The 21,040-nt window shown below is 33.2% G+C and overlaps 1 protein-coding gene across 1 annotated transcript in view; it reads right to left on the bottom strand.

Annotated features, from left to right (window-relative positions):
• The window catches only part of LOC149787301 (uncharacterized), a 98,943-nt gene that overhangs the window by 29,448 nt on the left and 48,455 nt on the right, over positions 1–21,040 (bottom strand). The window contains exons 7-8 of the mRNA XM_089977839.1: positions 11,839–12,047; positions 9,093–9,311 (exon numbers count right to left, since the gene is read on the bottom strand). Coding sequence (XP_089833965.1) covers positions 9,093–9,311; positions 11,839–12,047 — 428 coding nt within the window. The remainder of the gene's footprint in view (positions 1–9,092; positions 9,312–11,838; positions 12,048–21,040) is intronic.

Consider the following 21,040-nt stretch of genomic DNA (forward strand, 5'->3'; position numbering starts at 1 on the left):
ATTCGATAGATATAGTGCTTGACGAATGCTCGGTCATAAAATGTCAAAAGCTATCAACCTCCATTTAAAAGTTATGTACGTTATTTATTGTGACTATGAAAGCATCACTGCACGATAGTAACAAACTTGCAAGAAACAAAAATAAAGATCCCGAAAAGTCATGCCAGAGGCAATAGAGTACCAGAGCTACATTTAAATTCGCTAAACCACATTCCAACAGCTGAAAAGATAATCTATGATCATTAGTAGTTTCCCATACTCAGAGCATAAATGTCTTCAGAGATCAAAATTTTTGGTAATATCACATTGCCTTCAACAGCGACTAATGTTGTTCACGTGACCTATAATGCTCACGTGATACGAGAGTGTGATCAGAGAGAAATTAGATGGAGATAATACTCCGAAAAGATGTGACCTCCCTACTGAACATATGTGCCTTATTGATTTACAATAGGCATTTTCACCAACAAAAAGGGAGCGGCAATGGGGTCCCGAGTCTCATGTAATGAGTTTGAAAAGGATTACATCGAGAAAAAAAACACAAACAGACAGAGTGTTAGAAACCAGGATTAAAGAAAATATAAGTAGTGAGTGATCGGTCATACATGAACATTGTAACAATATGGGAGATGCCTACGTCCCCAGCCAAAGCATGGTGATCGCAATAGAAGACAATATATAGAAAAGGAAGGTGAAGGAGGTGATCGAAATACTACAGCGGAGGCCAACACTAAACAGGGTTGAAGGCTTGAATTACCACCCATCTACACCAGTCCCCTGGTATCATGTGACCATTATAGTCACGTGATCAACGTTAGTCGCTGAAGAAGGGAGTGTGGTATGTGATATTGCCGACAATTTCGAACTCTGAAGGTACTTATGCTTTGAGTACGGGAAATTACTAAGGATCACCTTCAACCACGGTTTGCTTGTGTTTCAAATCAATTCAAACAATATATTAAAGAAATAGTTTAAAGAGATATAAAAAAAATTTGAAATCTAGTGTATAGAGAGTTACAGACTGAAAAATGCAAAACAGATTCAACAAATACATTTAAATACATTTGAAGACAAGTTAGGCGACAGAGAAGCGCCCGCACAAAAGGTGCATATCTATAATCATTTATTTTGTAAATATTGACTTCCAGCACGTAACAAATATAACTTGCCCAGTTAGGATACACTTCCGTTCATCAAGATGCTGGTTAAAATGAATCAGATAAAGAGTTACAAATCACACTAAATAACAATGACATACATTTCGTTCAGTAAGGATTTTATGACTAACAATGTCATGTAAAATGGAAGAGATACGACTCTCAAAAGAGCAGTCTGGTTTGTATATATCTTTAAATTAACAGGCATAAGGTTGATTTACTAGCAAAAGCCTTAAACGATGCCGCATTAATTGAAACAGAGAATCAGTATATAAATATGCAGTATAAATATTTCAGGCAAGAGATTTACCAGTATAAATACAATGATAGCTTGCATGGGATTTTGATTTCCGAAACAACTATACAACCAAAGAAAAGTTATATTTAAATTACTATTTTATTCATGATATCATAAAAAATTGCGCCATTTAGGCTCTGGAGATATGATGTGACGAGTTTACGAATATCCGTATAAAAAATAACTCATCCAGCTTGTCACACATTGTCTTTCTAAGTTAGTAACACGCTAAATTATCTGATAATTAAACTTCTTTAGGTTTCTGGGTTTCAAAGCAATCTATTAATGCCTAAAACATAATCGATTTTAGCTTATTGATTTTTATCCTTTGCTCGACAAAATACAAAACAAATATGCACTTTGAGGGCGTATATAATTTTTTCTCTGTTGACTGGTATATTGATGACCTGTTTAATATCTGCTAATGTATGACAAGTAACATAGTTTTTTATTTTGTGTACTTGTCAGAAGTTGCACGTTCCACCCTCCATAGGTGACATTGACATATTGCCTTCTTTTCCCCCAGTTTAATGTGGTAAAACTATCTTTTCTACTATAGTGCAAGGTGCTAGCATTGTTCTGATATCTCCCATTATAGTTGTTAAGACATAGAGTTTCATTATGTATGGTTTCAAAATTACATTGTTCAACCCTAGAATCTGCAGCTGGAAAATGCTTCAAAAGAGCGCATGTGGTGCAGTTTCAGTGGAATCATTTTCTATGTTAATAATGCCACTCGGTGATATTTGACCTTTTGCATCTGTTGTAACATCATTTTAGCATAAAGAATTTTATTATTTAAACTTAATTTTTTTTCCACTATTTATTTAAGTATAAAGGCTGTGTTAAATGAACTTATTTCTTTGGTTATTTAATTTATTGAAAAAGCAAATAGTATGTGCTCTAAATAGTGCAAACGCTAATAATGATTATATCACTGACACTTAATAACATGTAATTTGGAGACAATCGAAAATGATCGAAAACAAACACAATAGCAACGTAAATTCCACATACACTGATGAACACAATAGGAATTCAACATAGCTATTGCAAACGGAACATCAAAAGAAATAACAGCTAAAACTTAACTGAAAAGAAGATGTGACAGATGGGTGGGGAACAAAAAAAGGAGATATATGCAATCTTTGTCTATGTTAGAGCTGCTAAGCTTTCCAAATTATTGTCACAAACAATTTTCATTCACCGATTTAAGTATTATTCCACGGTGATCTTGCATGATAGATGCTACATTTTACTTATTAACATCACAAGTAGCATTTTTATAGTGTTTGATGATATTTCTAGCAATCTGTTTGAGAACCGTCCCTTCATGTTTCGTGTGTAGAGATAGGTCATCCTTGAGTAATGGAGTTGATCAAAGAGGAGAAAGTACTTGCAAGTGTTTTAAAGCGTGCAAGAATACTATTCCACACACCAGGTTAGTAGATCTAATCAGAAGAATCATACTATCTTCATATGGATTGAAAATATCATACATGGATGGCCCTTTTCATTTTTATGCAACTTTTCCAAAATATTTGTGGAATCTATCTGTAATGTGAAAGCTTTTTATGCGCTGACGGTGGATTCTGGATCTTTCGTGTAATTTCTGTGTATATTTGCCAGTTTTTCACCAATGGCTGTCACATTTTCCAGGCAGGCTCCAACTGTGATTTCAAATAATGACTGCAGAGCAATTGCACGGGTATTTACACGCCTTATCGTGTGCCTCTTTCTAATGTTTGTCTCTTGGTAATTAGGTAATAATTATATACTTCAGACCATCTATCATCTATTCCATTCTATTCAGTGTAGCATTTAGTGAACTTTATTACTGCGATAACTGTATACACTTCTCATACTCGAAAAAACCCTCTTTTTTGTTGCAATGATCTCTGGACATTTTAAGTTATTTGCGTCTGGTATATCCGCATGTAGAGTGTTAACATTTTCCTATCAGTTCGCATGACAACTATGTTGAAAGGGCGAGGCTATTTCAGCACCTCAAGAATGGTTATTTAATTCATCGGCAAGGATAACTGTTAGAAAAGTTGTTACAACGATTGTAACAGGTTTAGACTTTGAAAATTATGGAATTGTATGCCAAGCATTAATAATACCTTGATCATTTTTGTATTCTCGTCATATGCAGTTGGGTGTTGCATATTTCCTTGTACAATATAATATCTCACAGCTACAGCCCGTTTGACTTGTAGCTGCATGCACACATGCAATTTAGATTCACCAAAGTCAGTTTTACCATCCTCGCACAGATGCGGCATGATGCATATACACTAGTTCAACATCGTGGATGGGTTTTCATTTTGGTCTCTTTCTCTACAAAATGGCAAAAATGTTATATAAGGTAACTTTGCGATCTTGAATATCGTCATCAAATCTGAGTGTCACCAGGACTCCCATGGCGAGTCGTGTTTCAAGTCTAAGTACTCGGTTGTAGCCCACAGGAAAGTAACGTTTCAAAAATTTACCAATTTCTTCCTTCTATTCACAGAAATTAAAGTGGTCAGTTGATCTGCTAATTCTTACATATAAATAATTCAGATTTTGGTTTGCGTTTGACATGCAGCCCAGAGAACCAATCACTGGAGCAATATTAAAATCATCCGTTCTTACTGCAGCACCATGCCTGTCCTTTTGAAGATGTAATTGTAAACCTTTACGTGTCCATCTCAATAGCATCTACACGCTGGGTGGGGCATTCTACTATATAACAGTCATGAAAAAGTCCATGACTTAAAAGTAACCTTTGAGTATCTATCTCAGTAGTACAAACATGGTAGTTATGGTACTATCCTCGATAACAGTACTAATGATATAGTCATGAGAAAGTGACTTAAATTTTGAGATATATGTATTGTTGCTGACTATAACTGTGCCATTTATAATTTTCAAAAATACGAACTCAGACTGTTTTCTTTATTTAGGTTTTGAAATGTCCATATTTTGGTGTCTTGTCAAAGATCTGTGATTACGAAAAGTGGAAATTGCTCATTCAAAATGCTTCTTGAATGAGATGATCAGCGGCTGGACGAGATCCTTTTAACAGTATCTAATTTTCTTCAATGTTCAATATCCGGGACAATTAATCTTGTATTAAGATCTTATATTTCTTCAACTCTACTTGATGCATGCTTTGTCTATCAATACTTGTGGCGGTTCAAATCAATATCATGGGTATAAATTTGATCAATGACACCTGCCATCCATATTCCTAGACATGTATTTTCAGATACCACATTTTGAACATTACGGCTAAACCTCATGAAAGGTATACTTTAAAAACATACATGAATGCCAAATAAAATACAATCTGATATTGTTATAACTGTAGCGTCCTTATGTGATAGCTTCAAAGTAGTATCTATACTAATAAAGGAGTCAGGATATCCAATTATCTGTTATCATTTCACATTATCTGGTACTATATAAAATATTATATCGTAAGTTACACGGATAATGATTGTACAAAAGAGGACTTAAAAATGTTTCCCCATTAAAACTATCTCGCATTACATATAGAATAACATTACGCACGGAGACTTTAATTTGTCCTTGATCTGTGAGCTTGACCTCTCACATAAAATGTTATCACACTGGTTTTGAAGTTTGTTATATAATAACCTTTAAAATGATATATTTTGTCAACTTTCTTCACGAATTTCCCTTGGATGTATAACTGGATTTTGACGAATACATGAATTTTAATCTGACCAGTTATTAGCCTTATAGTCATTTAGATTAGCTTCTCATTTACAGTAATGAAATTTATCATTATGAATTAAAAATAGTACTCTTCAAAAGCCTGCGGAATATAATAAGTCCTTCCTCTATCATTGCACGTACAAATATATATTATTTAATGTTTTCTAGAAGAAGAAGAGAAAAAAAAAAACAACCTGAAATTGACGTTTCTTGTGCAAAATACGCCAACATATATTTGTTATTTCGACATTCAAGTGTACTTCTGTGCTAATTTCTATCTCAAATCACCTAATTTTATATACTTTGAAATCATTTTCACCTCGTTGACTTTTCACACTCTTTTATCCTTGGTACTTTCACATGCTTTGCAATAGCTTGCTACTTTGATTTCTTCTGTTTCCCTGTCAGAATGTCTGTTGCATCTATATCAAATTACAGCTAACAATATCGCCAATACTGATTCTGCCAGGTATTTGAACAGTTAATTTAAATTATTAATGATTGCTAAATATAAGTTCAACAAAACTTGCATTTTCAAACTCTGCACATCTACACACTGTAAAATGTCTACTGGATTTTACTTCATTTATTTCGTATTAAAGCTTTTAACAGGTCAACTGATTGGGGTTTATTAATTTCTGTGGCAATTCATTGTAATAAAAGCATTAAGGCATCTGTTAAAATGGTAAATTCTACAAATTTGTCCAGGTAAAATGCATAGTTGACACTATAGCTGCTCTATCTTTGTTTAAATAAATATTTCATCAACAATTATGGGATTTATCACCTGATTTTCTGTGCAAATTTTGTAGACCAGCTTGTAGTCGTTTACATCATTTGCTCTTTTTCAAAGAACTTCTTAGCGATGTAGTTGCAATGATCTTAATATATTTGAATGTAATATCTTTTCATTTATTACCCCCACCAGGATACTATGTACATGCTATTTGTCTTATCACATTATTATATTTGTACTTTTAAGTTATTTACTGGTGATGGTTATGTAGCTTCTTTCCATTTTCATTAAGGTTTTGTGGACAACGAAAAGTTACATAGCACGCAAGTGTTGACTTCTTTGTGTTCTTATACGCTATATTTTGTACACGTTTCAAATTCTAGAAACTAATTGTATTTCAAAACCTCCAAGTTTTCATGCTAACTAATTCTTCTATTTTTGTTTTGTCGTTCCTCTACTTGTTTTGATGACATAATGTTTTCGGCTGGGTCCAATTTGTTAAACTGTATTCAGACCCTTTCCATTTAACGAGTACGTATGTTTTACCGTTCTTCAGCTCTGCGTTTACATCTTTCAGCTATGCATATGTCGTTTTGTTAGTTGTGTGCGAATCTTTAGTTCGTAAAACATACCCTCTGTATCCGTTATATTCAATGTTTGACATTTCCTGATCACCTAATGTATTTTCGTATGAAAGTTAAGTATATAGCTCTTTCCAAAAATACGTTACATGCTGGAATTCAGTCATGGTACACTTGTTTTTGAATGCAAGTGTTGAAATAGATCAGTTGTCAAGGAAACGAACATGTTTATACATATTTTTGATCGGCTTATTTTCCTTATTTGTTTTGGCTGGAGTAATATTCACTGAACATTGATGCTTACTATTTTCTGATTCATTTAGTTTTAGTAAAACGTCAGCCCGCCTTTTGGATTCATTGTGAGTGAAATAATACCAATTCTAGTCTGTATAGTTTTGTTAAATTAATAAATTTCATATCCTTTATTGTCTGAGTACTTTGACAACTTTAAAGATTTCCTTTTACAGCAACTCATTTGTTTTTCTATTGTAAAACTCAGTGCATTCCTTGTACATTTTGTTTTTACTTTTCATCGCATCACAATTTAAAGAAAATCTCCATCAATTCCAAGCTGTATTATATTCATTATTGTCTTGTTCATATGGTCGCATGTCATCTATATCTGTCTGACACTGGTCATACGCTCAGCTGATAAAGACCGTTCTATATGGAAATATTTGTTCTATTTCTTGCTTCTTGTGTGAGTAGACTGTTAGACTAATCGGTTGAGCATTACTTTCAGTTTAGCACATTTTTATTTCATTTTGTCTCCTTCGCATACGCCAATGAGATTAGTCAAAGAATCTGGACTGACAGACCATCCTAAAGAAGTTTTAGATACTGTTTCTTGTCAGTCATTTTAAGCAAGATAAAATAACATGGAATACTTCATGCTTTATAAATATTTAAGGCATTATCAACAAACCAATAAGATGACCCTCTAAAACAGGTACAATTATTTGAGCAATATGCAATATTGTCTTTGCTGCTATGTAGTCTGTGGACGATTTTCTTGAATCTTTGTAGACCCTGTAAAAGTTACGAAAACTTCAAGGTACATTGTATGTTTAGTCGTAAACAAATCTGTATATTTGCCTACACCAAATACGTAATGTATTCCTTGATTACACTGGATGTTGCTATCAGAGATTAAACTTTTTATTTCCTAGTTATTATTATTCTATGTCACATGTAAATCGGCCATCTTTTCTGAACAAGACATGCTATACAATTTATTTTTGATATCTATAGATTGAAACATTTATTATCTTCAATTCGTATTCTACACAAACATCTTTGACCACACATTTGTCCTGTTAAAACATGCAAATTAATAGTCACTATCTCTATATAGTTTAGCTTTTGTGTTAAATATTAATGTGTGTAACTCTTCTGAAAGTCGCTTAATATACCGTGTAGTTATCTGTCTTTAGCTCCGAGTCAGTATCACCATTTTCGAGCGCTTGCTCTAGACAGCATTGCTTACTTAAAAAAAAACCAAAAAACATAATATCCACATGTTTAATTACATTTCTTATGTTAGTATTTTTGTATGCGGTGTATTGTAACTGTACGATAGGCATTTCGAAGTTCTTATTCTGGTATCGTGCTTGTCTTAGAGTGCGTAAGGTTGAAAATACTAACATGTTTCAACATCCAAATACTCTCTCTCTCTCTCTGTGTTCTGTAATTATATAAATCTGTCCTTTTTAGTGTACTGTAGAAAAATGTTCCACTAGTTCATTAAATGTTCATTCTTCATGAGCGAAATTTTATTTTTATGTTAGGAAATTATACATTATACCACATATTGCTCAAACGCTATAGTCAAGTTTCGAGTCTTTCTATAAGCTTGCTGCTTTGGATTCACATTACAATATAAGTTGAGGTAATACTTTTACTCGATATGAACTATTTATGCCATGATACCATTGAACATCGTATCTGGATTCATTTAACATTTGTTTTAGTAAAGTTATTTCATCATATTATATATTTAAGGTAGATAAAGAAATAATCTTGGACAAATACTACTACTGCTACTACTTCTACTACTATTACTACTACTAATACTAATACTACTACTACTAACAAAATAAAACAAAGAAATCATTGCCATTTATGAATCATGAGTTTTTCATATTAAAAATGTTTTTAACTAGGAATCGAAGCTAAAGTAAATAAACCAAGTCACACAAGCATTATAACAAAAGTTCTACAAATGATTATTAATGTTTCCTGGATAACGATGTCAACACAGCCTTTTTGCAATATGACGAAAAATGTCAGTGTCAGCAAAATAACTGAAATTCGGCTGAAATGAAAATAAGGAAAAGTAGTTGTACAGGAAAATGATCACATGACTATAAACGAATCGCTAATTTCAGGTTAAAAATCTGATTTTGAAAGGGTATTACTTGAAATTAAAGATTTAGTTTCTTAACGTATGTTTCTGAAGAAGCCAAACAGTTGTTCAAACGCATTGAAACAGCGTCGTTTGTAATGACAAGAGACAATGGTGGCACAGGTCATACGGTAAACAAAAATACTAATTACATTGATTCCAATAGATACAATAAGGTGAAAGCTGTTACCACGATTTTCCTTTATAAAAGCGAGTAATCCTCTTGGATCATTTGCATTTATTTCCTCTGTTTTGGAAATGCTAGTCATCGTCAAATCAATCGTCATGAGACTCGCTTTCCTTTTTTGCGACGATTTTAGGATCGCGTGAAGTCGTCCGGACGATAGTGCTATTGACGTTATACTGGCCTCATTTGGACTTGGTGCCGGAATGTTGATTCTTTTCCACACTAAAATTTAGAAACATTACAGCATAGATTATGACTTGATGCATTTGCACACTGCAGGCCGAACTATTAGCGAGACGAGATGTTACGGTCATGATAATCTTTCTGTTGCACTACAGCAAGGTAACACAAAAATAATAGACAGTATCATGATAAACCTTTTCTCTAGGGGCGACATTTTGATAAATATAATCTCCTTTTCTGGCCATATCCTCGACAGAGCTTCTTTAATCTACTGCAATGTTATTGAGATCACTGGAAATACTATTTAAGCTTCAGTTTCCGACAGCTCCTTGTTTTAATTACAAAAAGTGAATTTGCAACATTTCCAGTTAATTTAATATGCGTTTGGTTAAATTTGATATGCTTCTGTTTAGTTTAATTTGGTAATGATCACTTTAATTTCGTAATGAGAACTTTAATTTGATGGATAGTAGGCAAACGCCATCAGTCAACTGGTCGTAGTGAGAAATCTTGTTGGCTTCGTTCCTATAATAATAATAATAATAATAAACATAAACATACGAACACACACACACGAGCACACACAGGCACACATAAGAACACACATATATACATACGAACACAATCACGTACGAACACGCACACATGCGAACAAACAGACACACACAAACGAGCACACATGCACACATTCGAATACACAGACGCACACATACGAACACGCACACACACATACGATCACACACACACGCGCACATGCGAACACACATACGCTCACATACGAACACACACACACGCACACAAACGAAGCTTTGCAATGAGATAAAACCGCATTTGTCCGTCATTATATAATTACGACAACAATATTTACTACGTAGAAAAATATATTTATTTCAAATAAAAGATTTTTCTTCGAGAGCCCAAGATGATAAAATTTAGTTTAGTTTTATGTTCACAGAGACTGAAGCAAAAAAGGCACAAGCTGTCAGGGATACAGGGAGTAGTCTTTTCTTTGGAACAAGTTCTTAGATGCGGTAACACTGTCTAATATTGTCATATATGAACTTTTCAGACATATCAAAGATGTTTAACGTGGGATACAAAATATCACTAAACACATGGAGGTAAAAATGTTAAAATGCCATGTGATAATCGTGGCCATTTCGTAAGAGGTTGTAACAGGTTCTTGCTTGGGGGTGGAGGTCTTTTTTTTCACAAAAACATTTTAAGTATCTATGAACTCCGGTGTACAGGGATCATCCTTGGATAAGTTACAGGCATCAAATCCAATGTCACATTGTGAATCGTTTTTGGGTGTAAATTGTTGAGGAGGAAATGGAAGATCTTAATATAAAAAGATAGAGCTAAACGTAAAAATAAGATGCAAAAGAAGAAAAGGTAGAGCTAAACGAAGAAAAGCAAGACATGAAGGAGGAAAAGGAAGAGTTAAAAGAACAAAAAGAATAACTATAACTGGTAAAGATATTTTAGGTCACTGTCTAAACTAGATATTCTGTTGATTCTTGGTATCGTGTACAACATTTGCAAATTAGAAACATGGCCAAAACATACAACTGTACAACATATTGAACATTCAGTTCACTAAAATCTATGGAACGTACAAAATGAAAGGTAAGTGTGTATCATATAAATAAATCATATAAATAACTATAAACATCATGAAATACTGAAATTAGTTATCCACTTATTAATATTATAGTGATATTCTGATTTTAGACCCTTTGTCTCAATAACCTTGAATATCTACAAGAAATGTAATTCTTGTTCAGTTCTATTGTAATAGGGTTCACTGTTTTTACTATTTTGATTTTGTAAAATGTTGCCAGGAAACAAACTGCGGCAATTGCTATCTTATTCATATGTCTGTAAACTAGAAAAACACTTCGAATTAAGATCATAGATGTTACTGAATAAGACAAAACTTTTTATATTTACTTTTTACAATTTTAGGACGCAGCTGCAGACGTCTTTGACAATACAAGTTCAAATTATATCACTTAATAAATATATATTTCAATAATTTATTTTACACAAATTTATGTTTCATTTATGTACAGTACCTGGATGTGTAATATTGAGTAGGAAAGTTTCTGTTACACTTTATTATGGTTTACTAGAGGTACTTTATGAGGCATACGATATCATAAGGTACGTATTAAAAGCCGTGTTTACTTCGATTCTTGTTACAGCTTGAGATTATCTTGTAAGAAAATATATTTGCTTTCTTTGAAAGGGTTCTTTTTCCAGTGGATTTTAAAAAATTTTGTCCATTAAACTTGTACCTTTTATAAGATCTGAAGCGTTTGTCTCGAAGAACTACATATTTGAAAGTTTATTGAGAAGGGCTTATCATCCCAAAGTTTTCTTAATTTTTCCTGTCTTATCTTTAGAAATATTCTTGTAATCACCACATTTGTAAAGTTATTGTCCTAACATACATACATACATACATACATACATACATACATACATGCATGCATGCATGCATGCATGCATGCATGCATACAGACATACATACGTATGTTTGTCGATGTTAATATTTGTTTACCTGAAGTCTTGTTGACACATGATATATGCTCAGGTATTGCGCTTATGTATTCTATACTGTTGTATCCGGTTGCTACGTATAGGATTCTTTTTGCATCGTCAATTATAGCTGCAATGGGATTTCGTCCTTCCGGAATATCACACATTATGTCAGCACTTTCATCTTTCTGTAGCACTGTCATACTTTGTTGAAATATGATAAACATATTTCTGAAACGATTTTGATTAATACTCAATAGATGACAGCTGATAAGTCAGAAATAAATTTATAGAATGAGCGTGTGTGTATGTGTGTGTTTGGTTTGGATTTTTAACGTAGCTTTACATTTTTTCAGTCATATCACTACGATGTCTGCAATGTGGCAGTTTATAGTGATGTCTAGCACTGTGGCATCATGCCACAGACATTTAACATGATGTCCCACCCAGTCACATTATCCTGATACCGGGCCGACAAGTCTCAATATTAACTTCTCAATGCTGAGCGCCTTTGCAAGTCAGCTGTAAGTACCATTTTTATAAGAACTTAGTATGATTCGGTCGGGATAAAACCCGCGACCTGCTGCATCTGAGAAGGACGATCTAATGACAAGGCCACAGGAGCGGTTCAAAAATGAAAGTGAAAATGGGTTTATTACAATAGAAAGAATTTCGAAATATATTTATTAATAACGCATGCACATTTCGTGTCTTCAAAAATAAAGTGAAAGTATAATATTGATAAACTACAAATGTGTTTGAATGCCCACCCCGTGTCTGAAATAGTCCTTTACGATAAACGTAATCACAGTTGAAATTATTTACAGACAGACAACGGGCGGACAAAATAAAACTATGTCGCCTATAAGGATAAAATAATAAAACAAAACAAGAACCTACGTGATCTTGAAAAGGTTACAAGCAAACAAAAACGCTTCTTCTAAATCCGTTGGCGTCATGTACGAACAATAGAGTTGAAAGTTTAATTTTTTTAAAATAATAATTAAAAATGTGTCGTTAGATTCATTGTTTGACATTGACTACATATATGGCAGTAACTTATATATTTTAGCTTGGATAGATGAAAACGATCATCCTAAGTAAAAATGTTAGATCAAATGTCGTATAATGTGTTGTGTATACACAACTGGATCAATGTAATATCATATAGTGTGTATACATAACTGGATCTATGAACTATCATATAGTGTGCATACATAATTGGATCAATGTGCTATCATATAGTGTGTATACATAACTGGATCAATGTGCTATCATATATTGTGTATACACAACTGGATCAATGTAATATCATATATTGTGTATACACAACTGGATCAATGTAATATCATATAGTGTGTATTCACAACTGGATCAATGTGCTATCATATAGTGTTTATACACAACTAGGTCAATGTAATATCATATAGTGAGTACACATAACTGGATCAATGTGCTTTCATATAGTGTGTATACATAACTGGATCAATGTAATATCATATATTGTGCATACACATCTGGATCAATGTAATATCATATAGTGTGTATACACAACTAGATCAATGTCCTATCATATAACGTGTATACACAACTGGATCAATGTATTATCATATAGTGTGCATACACAACTGGATCAAAGTACTAACATATAGTGTGTATACACAACTGGTAAATGTAATATCATATAGTGTGTATGCACAATTGGATCTATGTACTATCATATGGTGTGTATACATAACTGGATCAATGTATTATCATATAGTGTGTATACACAACTAGATCAATGTACTATCATATAACGTGTATACACAACTGGATCAATGTACTATCATATAGTGTATACGCAACTGGATCAATGTAATATCATACAGTGTGCTTACGTAACTGGACCAATGTATTATCATATAGTGTGTATACACAACTGGATCAATGTAATATCATATAGTGTGCATACGCAACTGGATCAATGTGCTATATCATACAGTGTGTATACATATCTGGATCAATGCACTATTATATAGTGTACATAAACAATAAGGATTTGCACAGACTTGTGGTAAATATTACTTAACACACCCGTAGATTAGAGTTGTTTCTATGTTTTCAAGCGAATAACAAAAATCTTTATCAGGTTGAGAATAATTTTACAACATATTTGGTTCGAATCTGTTTGCCGCTCTGGTGGCCTAGTGGTTAGAGCGTCCGCCTCAGATGCAGGAGGTCGCGAGTTCGAGCCGTGGCAGAGTCATACCAAAGACTTATAAAATGGTATTAACAGCAGCCTCGCTAGGCGCTCAGCATTAAGAGGTTAGTGTGAAGACTGGTCCGCCTGATGTCAGGATAGTGTGACTGGGTGGGACATGATGATACATGTCAGCGGCATGATGTCCCAATGCTAGACGTGACTGTAAACTGCGACACAGCAGACGTCGGAGCGATATGACTGAAAAAGCTACCTTAAATATCCAAATCACACACACACACTATTCTGTTTGCAGTTTTATACTACTACTACTATTACTACAAATACTCCTACTACTACTACTAATATAAATAATATACTTTACTTATTCTCGATAGACTGTTGATAAAATTGCTTATCTTGCACAGGGTCGAGATGAATTTAAATGTATAGCAGTTATGATGAGTATTAAACACATGAACTACACAAATATTACAGATTAAATGCAGTAACATACAACAACCTTGAAAATAAACCCCAAACCTGAAAGCTGATTTGGTCAACTCTTGTATATTTTAATAATTCAAATAACGGTAAAATAATCAAAACCAGACGTTGCATTCAGACTGTCCAGTTCAATTCATTTTGCCAGACTATCACGACCTCTGTATCTATGAATGTAGTCCTTTGTTGTGGCATTGAATAAATATGTGTCAAAATTCTACAAAATAATGGTGGAAGCTATTTTTCATCGTAATAAATTTAAAATCACTGAATAATTTCGTCATTTGTGATCTAAAGGTTTCCCAAAAGTACAATAACATAAGAATTCTAGGTTCTTACTTTAGAAATACAGTACTCAAATATTTTCCTATGGTACTAATAAATATGGTATCCATGTATGCAAAACTATATATTATTTAATGTTTTCTCGAATATTTTGACGTAATTTTGGTTACATGGCACACTTGAAAAACAAACATAGATTAAGTTCTACGGGTACTTGAGATTTTCAAAGAGAATAAAAATCCTACAGTACAGCCATCTAAGGCTATGGCAGGGTTTAAACAATTTGAATTTATAGGAGACATTGTTCAGTGGTGGTGAATTAAAACGCGAAAAGAAAACTACAAAATCAATTTCACAATTGTAAATACCAAAAATCAAACTCCAAGTTAATGCTGTTATGGGTGATGGTCAGTTGAAGATGAATTACATCCTGTATAGTATGGCATGAAGTTGATTTACACCCTGATTTGTATGGTATGAGGATGAATTACACCCCGTATAGTATGGTATGAGGATGAATTACACCCTGTATAGCATGGTATGAGGATGAATTACACCCTGTATAGCATGGTATGAGGATGAATTACACCTCGTGTAGTATGGTATGAGGATGAATTACATCCTGATTTGTATGGTATGAGGATGAATTACACCCCGTATAGTATGGTATGAGGATGAATTACACCCTGTATAGCATGGTATGAGGATGAATTACACCCCGTATAGTATGGTATAAAGATGAAATACACTCTGTATAGTATGGTATGAAGATGAAATACACTCTGTATAGTATGGTATGAAGATGAATTACACCCCGTATAGTATGGTATGAGGATGAATTACACCATGTATAGCATGGTATGAGGATGAATTACACCTCGTGTAGTATGGTATGAGGATGAATTACACCCTGTATAGCATGGTATGAGGATGAATTACACCCTGTATAGCATGGTATGAGGATGAATTACACCTCGTGTAGTATGGTATGAGGATGAATTACACCCTGTATAGCATGGTATGAGGATGAATTACACCCTGTATAGCATGGTATGAGGATGAATTACACCTCGTGTAGTATGGTATGAGGATGAATTACATCCTGATTTGTATGGTATGAGGATGAATTACACCCCGTATAGTATGGTATGAATATGAAATACACTCTGTATAGTATGGTATGAAGATGAATTACATCCTGTATAGTATGGTATGAAAATGAATTACATACTCTGTAGTATGGTATGAGGTTGAATTACACCCCGTTTAGTATGGTATGAAGATGAAATACACTCTGTATAGTATGGTATGAAGATGAAATACACTCTATACAGTATGGTATGAAGATGAAATACACCCTGTACAGGATGGTATGAAGATGAATCACATCCTGTAATGTATGGTATAAAGATGAATTACACCCTGTATAGTATGGTATAAAGATGAATTACACGCTCTATAGTATGGTATGCTGATGAATTACATCCTGTATAGTATATTATGAAGATGAATTACATCCTGTACAGTATGGTATGAAGATGAATTACATCCTGTAATGTATGGTATAAAGATGAATCACATCCTGTATAGTATGGTAAGCTGATGAATTACATCCTGTACAGTATGGTATAAAGATGAATTACATCCTGTATAGTATGGTGTAAAGATGAATTACACCCTGTATAGTATGGTATGAAGATGAAGTACACCCTGTACAGTATGGTATGAAGATGAATTACATCCTGTAATGTATGGTATAAAGATGAATTACACCCTGTATAGTATGGTATAAAGATGAATTACACGCTCTATAGTATAGTATGCTGATGAATTACATCCTGTATAGTATGGTATGAAAATGAATTACATCCTGTACAGTATGGTATGAAGATGAATTACATCCTGTAATGTATGGTATAAAGATGAATTGCATCCTGTATAGTATGGTATGCTGATGAATTACATCCTGTACAGTATGGTATAAAGATGAATTACATCCTGTATTGTATGGTATAAAGATGAATTACACCCTCTGTAGTATGGTATGAAGATGAATTACACCATCTATAGTATGGTATGAAGATGAATTGCACCCTCTATAGTATGGTATAAAGATGAATTACACCGTCTATTGTATGGCATGAGGATGAATTACACTCTCTATAGTATGGTATGAAGATGAATTACACCGTCTATAGTATGGTATGAAGATGAATTACACGCTCTATAGTACGGTATGAAGATGAATTACACCCTCTATAGTATGGTATGAAGATGAATTACATTAGATATTGTATTGTATAAAGATGAATTACACCCTCTATAGTATGGTCTGAGGATGAATTACATCTTGTATAGTATGGCATGAAGATGAAATACACCCTGTATAGTATGGTATGAAGATGAATTACATCATGTATAGTATTTATTAATGAAAATACTTCCTTCAATATTAATAATACGAAAGAAACTTTTAATATGCGTTGTGATACTAATTGTGCAACATCAAATGTTATTTATTTGATAGCATGCAAAAAATGTGGCATCCAATATATTGGACAAACTAGTCAACAAATATCTAAACGTATGAACCAACATAGATCAGATATAAAAAATGATATCGATCAATTATTTTCATCTCATATTACCGCACATTTTAAATTTTTTCCCCATACCTTGCAAGATTTCCCCTTCCAACCTATTGTTAAAGCTGATACTTAGATGGAACGTCTGCTAAAGGAAACCTACTGGATTCACCGTCTTAATACGGTATATCCAAAAGGTCTAAATTCAAAAACACTATATGACATTCATTATTTTTTTAATTTTTTTTAATGAATCATGTCCCCTGTTTACAATTAGTTAAGAATATTTTTATATTATTTTACTTTGCAGAATAACTTAATTGGTGAAAGTATAAAGGAATATCATAAAAATACGTTTGCAAATTCTTTAAAAAAGAAAGTGCATTTTTAATTTAATTCTCAATAAAATCTGAATAATTATTTATAAAATACTTGATAGTAAACATTATGCACGCCATAATTTTTTATTATATAAACTGAGTTCTGATGAAATATTTAACATTTCTCAAGAATATATCAAGACATAATATTTTTTTTAAAAATTTATTTATTTATTTATTTTCTTCATCTTTAATAAGTGTGCATAATGCATACACAAATATTGATAAAGCTGTTTGTCTCTATTTAGTCATACATTATATATATATATATATATATATATATATATATATATATATATATATATATATATATATATATATATGCACACTCACACATAGATACATAGTGTTATTTAGGAAGGAGCTCACTATTAATGTAGACGTACAGGATCATTTAAGCTCTCAGAGTAACAAGGAATTCTCTATGAAAGGAAAACAATACAAGGATATTTAAGTTAAGTTATTCAACGTAGAAGAGAATTCCCTATGGACGAGGATAGACTTTACAATTATATGTGAATATTACGGTTCGTGGGAACTAGTACATTGACACTAAACAGGATCCATTTGTTGTCAGTAATTGGGATGAATGTCACACGAAAACGAGGAAAACTGACACTCATAGTGTAGCATGTTGCCTAGACCGGGTTTCCTCTGATCCTTGTCACTATTTTTGATATTTAGACATTTATGTTGGGGTTTAAGGTCAGAGTCCATTCCCTATCGAAAGATGAGGGGGTAGCCGTTTACTAGTCGGCCCAGCAAACTTGAACGAACTTTCATCGAGATATATCTGTATGAAATAGACAGGAATCGTCAGTGATTTTTAAAAGTACCTAATTTCGACGAGCTTCCAGAACATGATCACGTGACTCCTTGTTTACCTTTTAGAAGACGATAAAAACTTTGTTCGGGAGAATTATTCTCAGTAGAAGTTGGGTTGTTACACTAGAAGTTGTATGTTGTGATGTTTGGAGTTATTTCAAATTACTTTGATTGGAGTTTTTTTTTAAATTACTTGGATTTGAAAGGATTAATTCTGTTATTTTTCTGGAAAATACGTGTGCTAATGTGAAATTGTTGAATAAGGACAGCTTTTATAAAAAAATATTTAGCTATCAAAAACCGGAGAGATAATTTTTGTTTCTACAAGGAACTGTAGACTTCAAAACTACATCTTACAGCATACGCCATCGTCTTCCATCTTGGATTCTTCGTCGAGATTGAAATCAATAGAACATTTTATTATTAGGACTAATACATTTTATTCTTGGATTTATTTTGGATTATTTTTGTATTTGATTGTATAAAACCGTAAGTTCATATTTTTTATTTTTATAGAATTTTTCCAGGGAAATAAATTATTGTATTTATTCAAATCTTGTTGTTTTCACTCTTTCTTGTTGTTACCTTTTATTTGAGCCTAAACACGTGGCATAAGAATTGGGCGCTCGTCCTAAGGATAATTTTGAATTTTGGATAGAATATTTCAGAAAACTTTGTTTTCTGAAATTTGAATTTCCCTAGTTTTTTGAAATCTTTTTGAAATCGGCAAGCTTTTTCTTAAATGTCATCAAAAGTAGAAAGCTTTCTTTCAAATCCTACCCAGGAACATTTAGATCTTTTCAAATAAGATGATTTTATTCAACTCGCCAGAAAATACGATCTTTCTGAAGTAAATAAAGGCTTCCTTAACGAAACAGGAAATAAGAAATATTTTGGTTCAGTTTTTGGTTGAATAGAATTTTTTGGATAAAAGTGCTTTGGTTTCGATCATTAAGTCTGTATCAGACACTGACATACAAATGAAGGAATTAGAATTAAAATACAAAATGTAATTGGAGTTGAGGAAGCTGGAGCTTCAGAAAGATAAAGAAGAAAAACAAATGCAATGCAGTTGCAATTGGAAACAGAAAAAGAACAAATGAAATTGGAGAAAGACAAAGAACAAATGTCATTACAAAAATAACAAATAAAGTTGCAATTTGAGAGAGAGATAAAGAAAAACAAATGCAAATGCAGTTAGATAAGGAAGAAAGAGAGAAAAAAGACAAACGCAAATGGAAGAAAGAGAGAAAGAGAGGGAATACCAATGAAAAATGAAGGAAATGGAACTGGCAAGTGAACAACACATTCATACTTCAAAGCAAAATTTACGTAAGGCTAATGATATTTACAATTCTGTCAGTTCACCAAAGTGGTAACTATAATGTGGTTCAAGAATGCATTCTAATGGGTTATGAGTTAGTCCCTCAAGCTTATCGGCAAAAATTCAGAAACTATAGAAAAAAGAGGGACAAACTCATGTCGAATTTGCCAGAGAAAAAGAGCAGTTATTTGATAGATGCTGCTTAGCTAAGAAAGTTGAACGAGATTATGAAAGTCTCAGACAACTTGTATTACTTCAAGATTTCCAAAACTGTGTCCATAGTGACATCAGGGTCTTATCTTGACGAGCATCAGACTGAAACCTTGGAAAATGCAACTCGTGCTGCTGCTGAGTATTTCAGCCTAATGCAAGCCCGTCTAAAACTCAAACTGGCACAACTTCTAAAAATCAAACTTAATAGAAGCTTGAGTTAAAATCCTTATCTCTTCCTACGTGTACCTATTGTAAGAAAAAAGTACACGTTATTTCTGATTGCTACAAATTGAAAAATAGGCATCAGAATCAAGACAAACCTATTCTAAATGCTCTTATGGCTACGAGGTCAAGGTCACGGTCATGTATTGTAAACAATACATTTGTTGGGTCCAATAAACTTCAGTCTGATTTTATTATGGCGAATTATGAACCATTTATATCAAAGGGTTCTATATCATTCTTGGGTGATTCGGCCAATCCTATCCCCATTAAGATTTTAAGGGACACAGGAGCTTCTCAGAGTCTTTTATTGTCAGATACTTTGCCTTTTTCTGAGAAGTATTCTTCTAATGAGAATGTTCTTATTCAGGGAGTAGAGCGCGGCTTTGATAATGTTCCTCTCCATTGTGGAAATTTGTCAATATATTTAGTCTCAGGACCCGTGACAGTCGGAACAGTCTCTGTGTTACCTGTTGAGGGCATTCATTTAATAGTAGACAACGACCTAGCTGGAGACAAGGTTGTGGTTAATCCACTTGTAACTATCAAGCCTGCCTTGGATCAGAACGTCGATCCAATTGAAAAAGAATTCCCTGATTTATTCCCAGCCTGGGCAGTTACCAGAGCTATGGAAAAGAAAGCTCTTGAGAATAATGTAGATAAGGAAAGTATTCCTTTTTGTTGTTGTTGTTGTTGTTGTGGGG

This window comes from Sinohyriopsis cumingii, chromosome 12, assembly GCF_028554795.1.
Source record: "Sinohyriopsis cumingii isolate HCF-2022 chromosome 12, ASM2855479v2, whole genome shotgun sequence".
NCBI lineage: Eukaryota > Metazoa > Mollusca > Bivalvia > Unionida > Unionidae > Sinohyriopsis > Sinohyriopsis cumingii.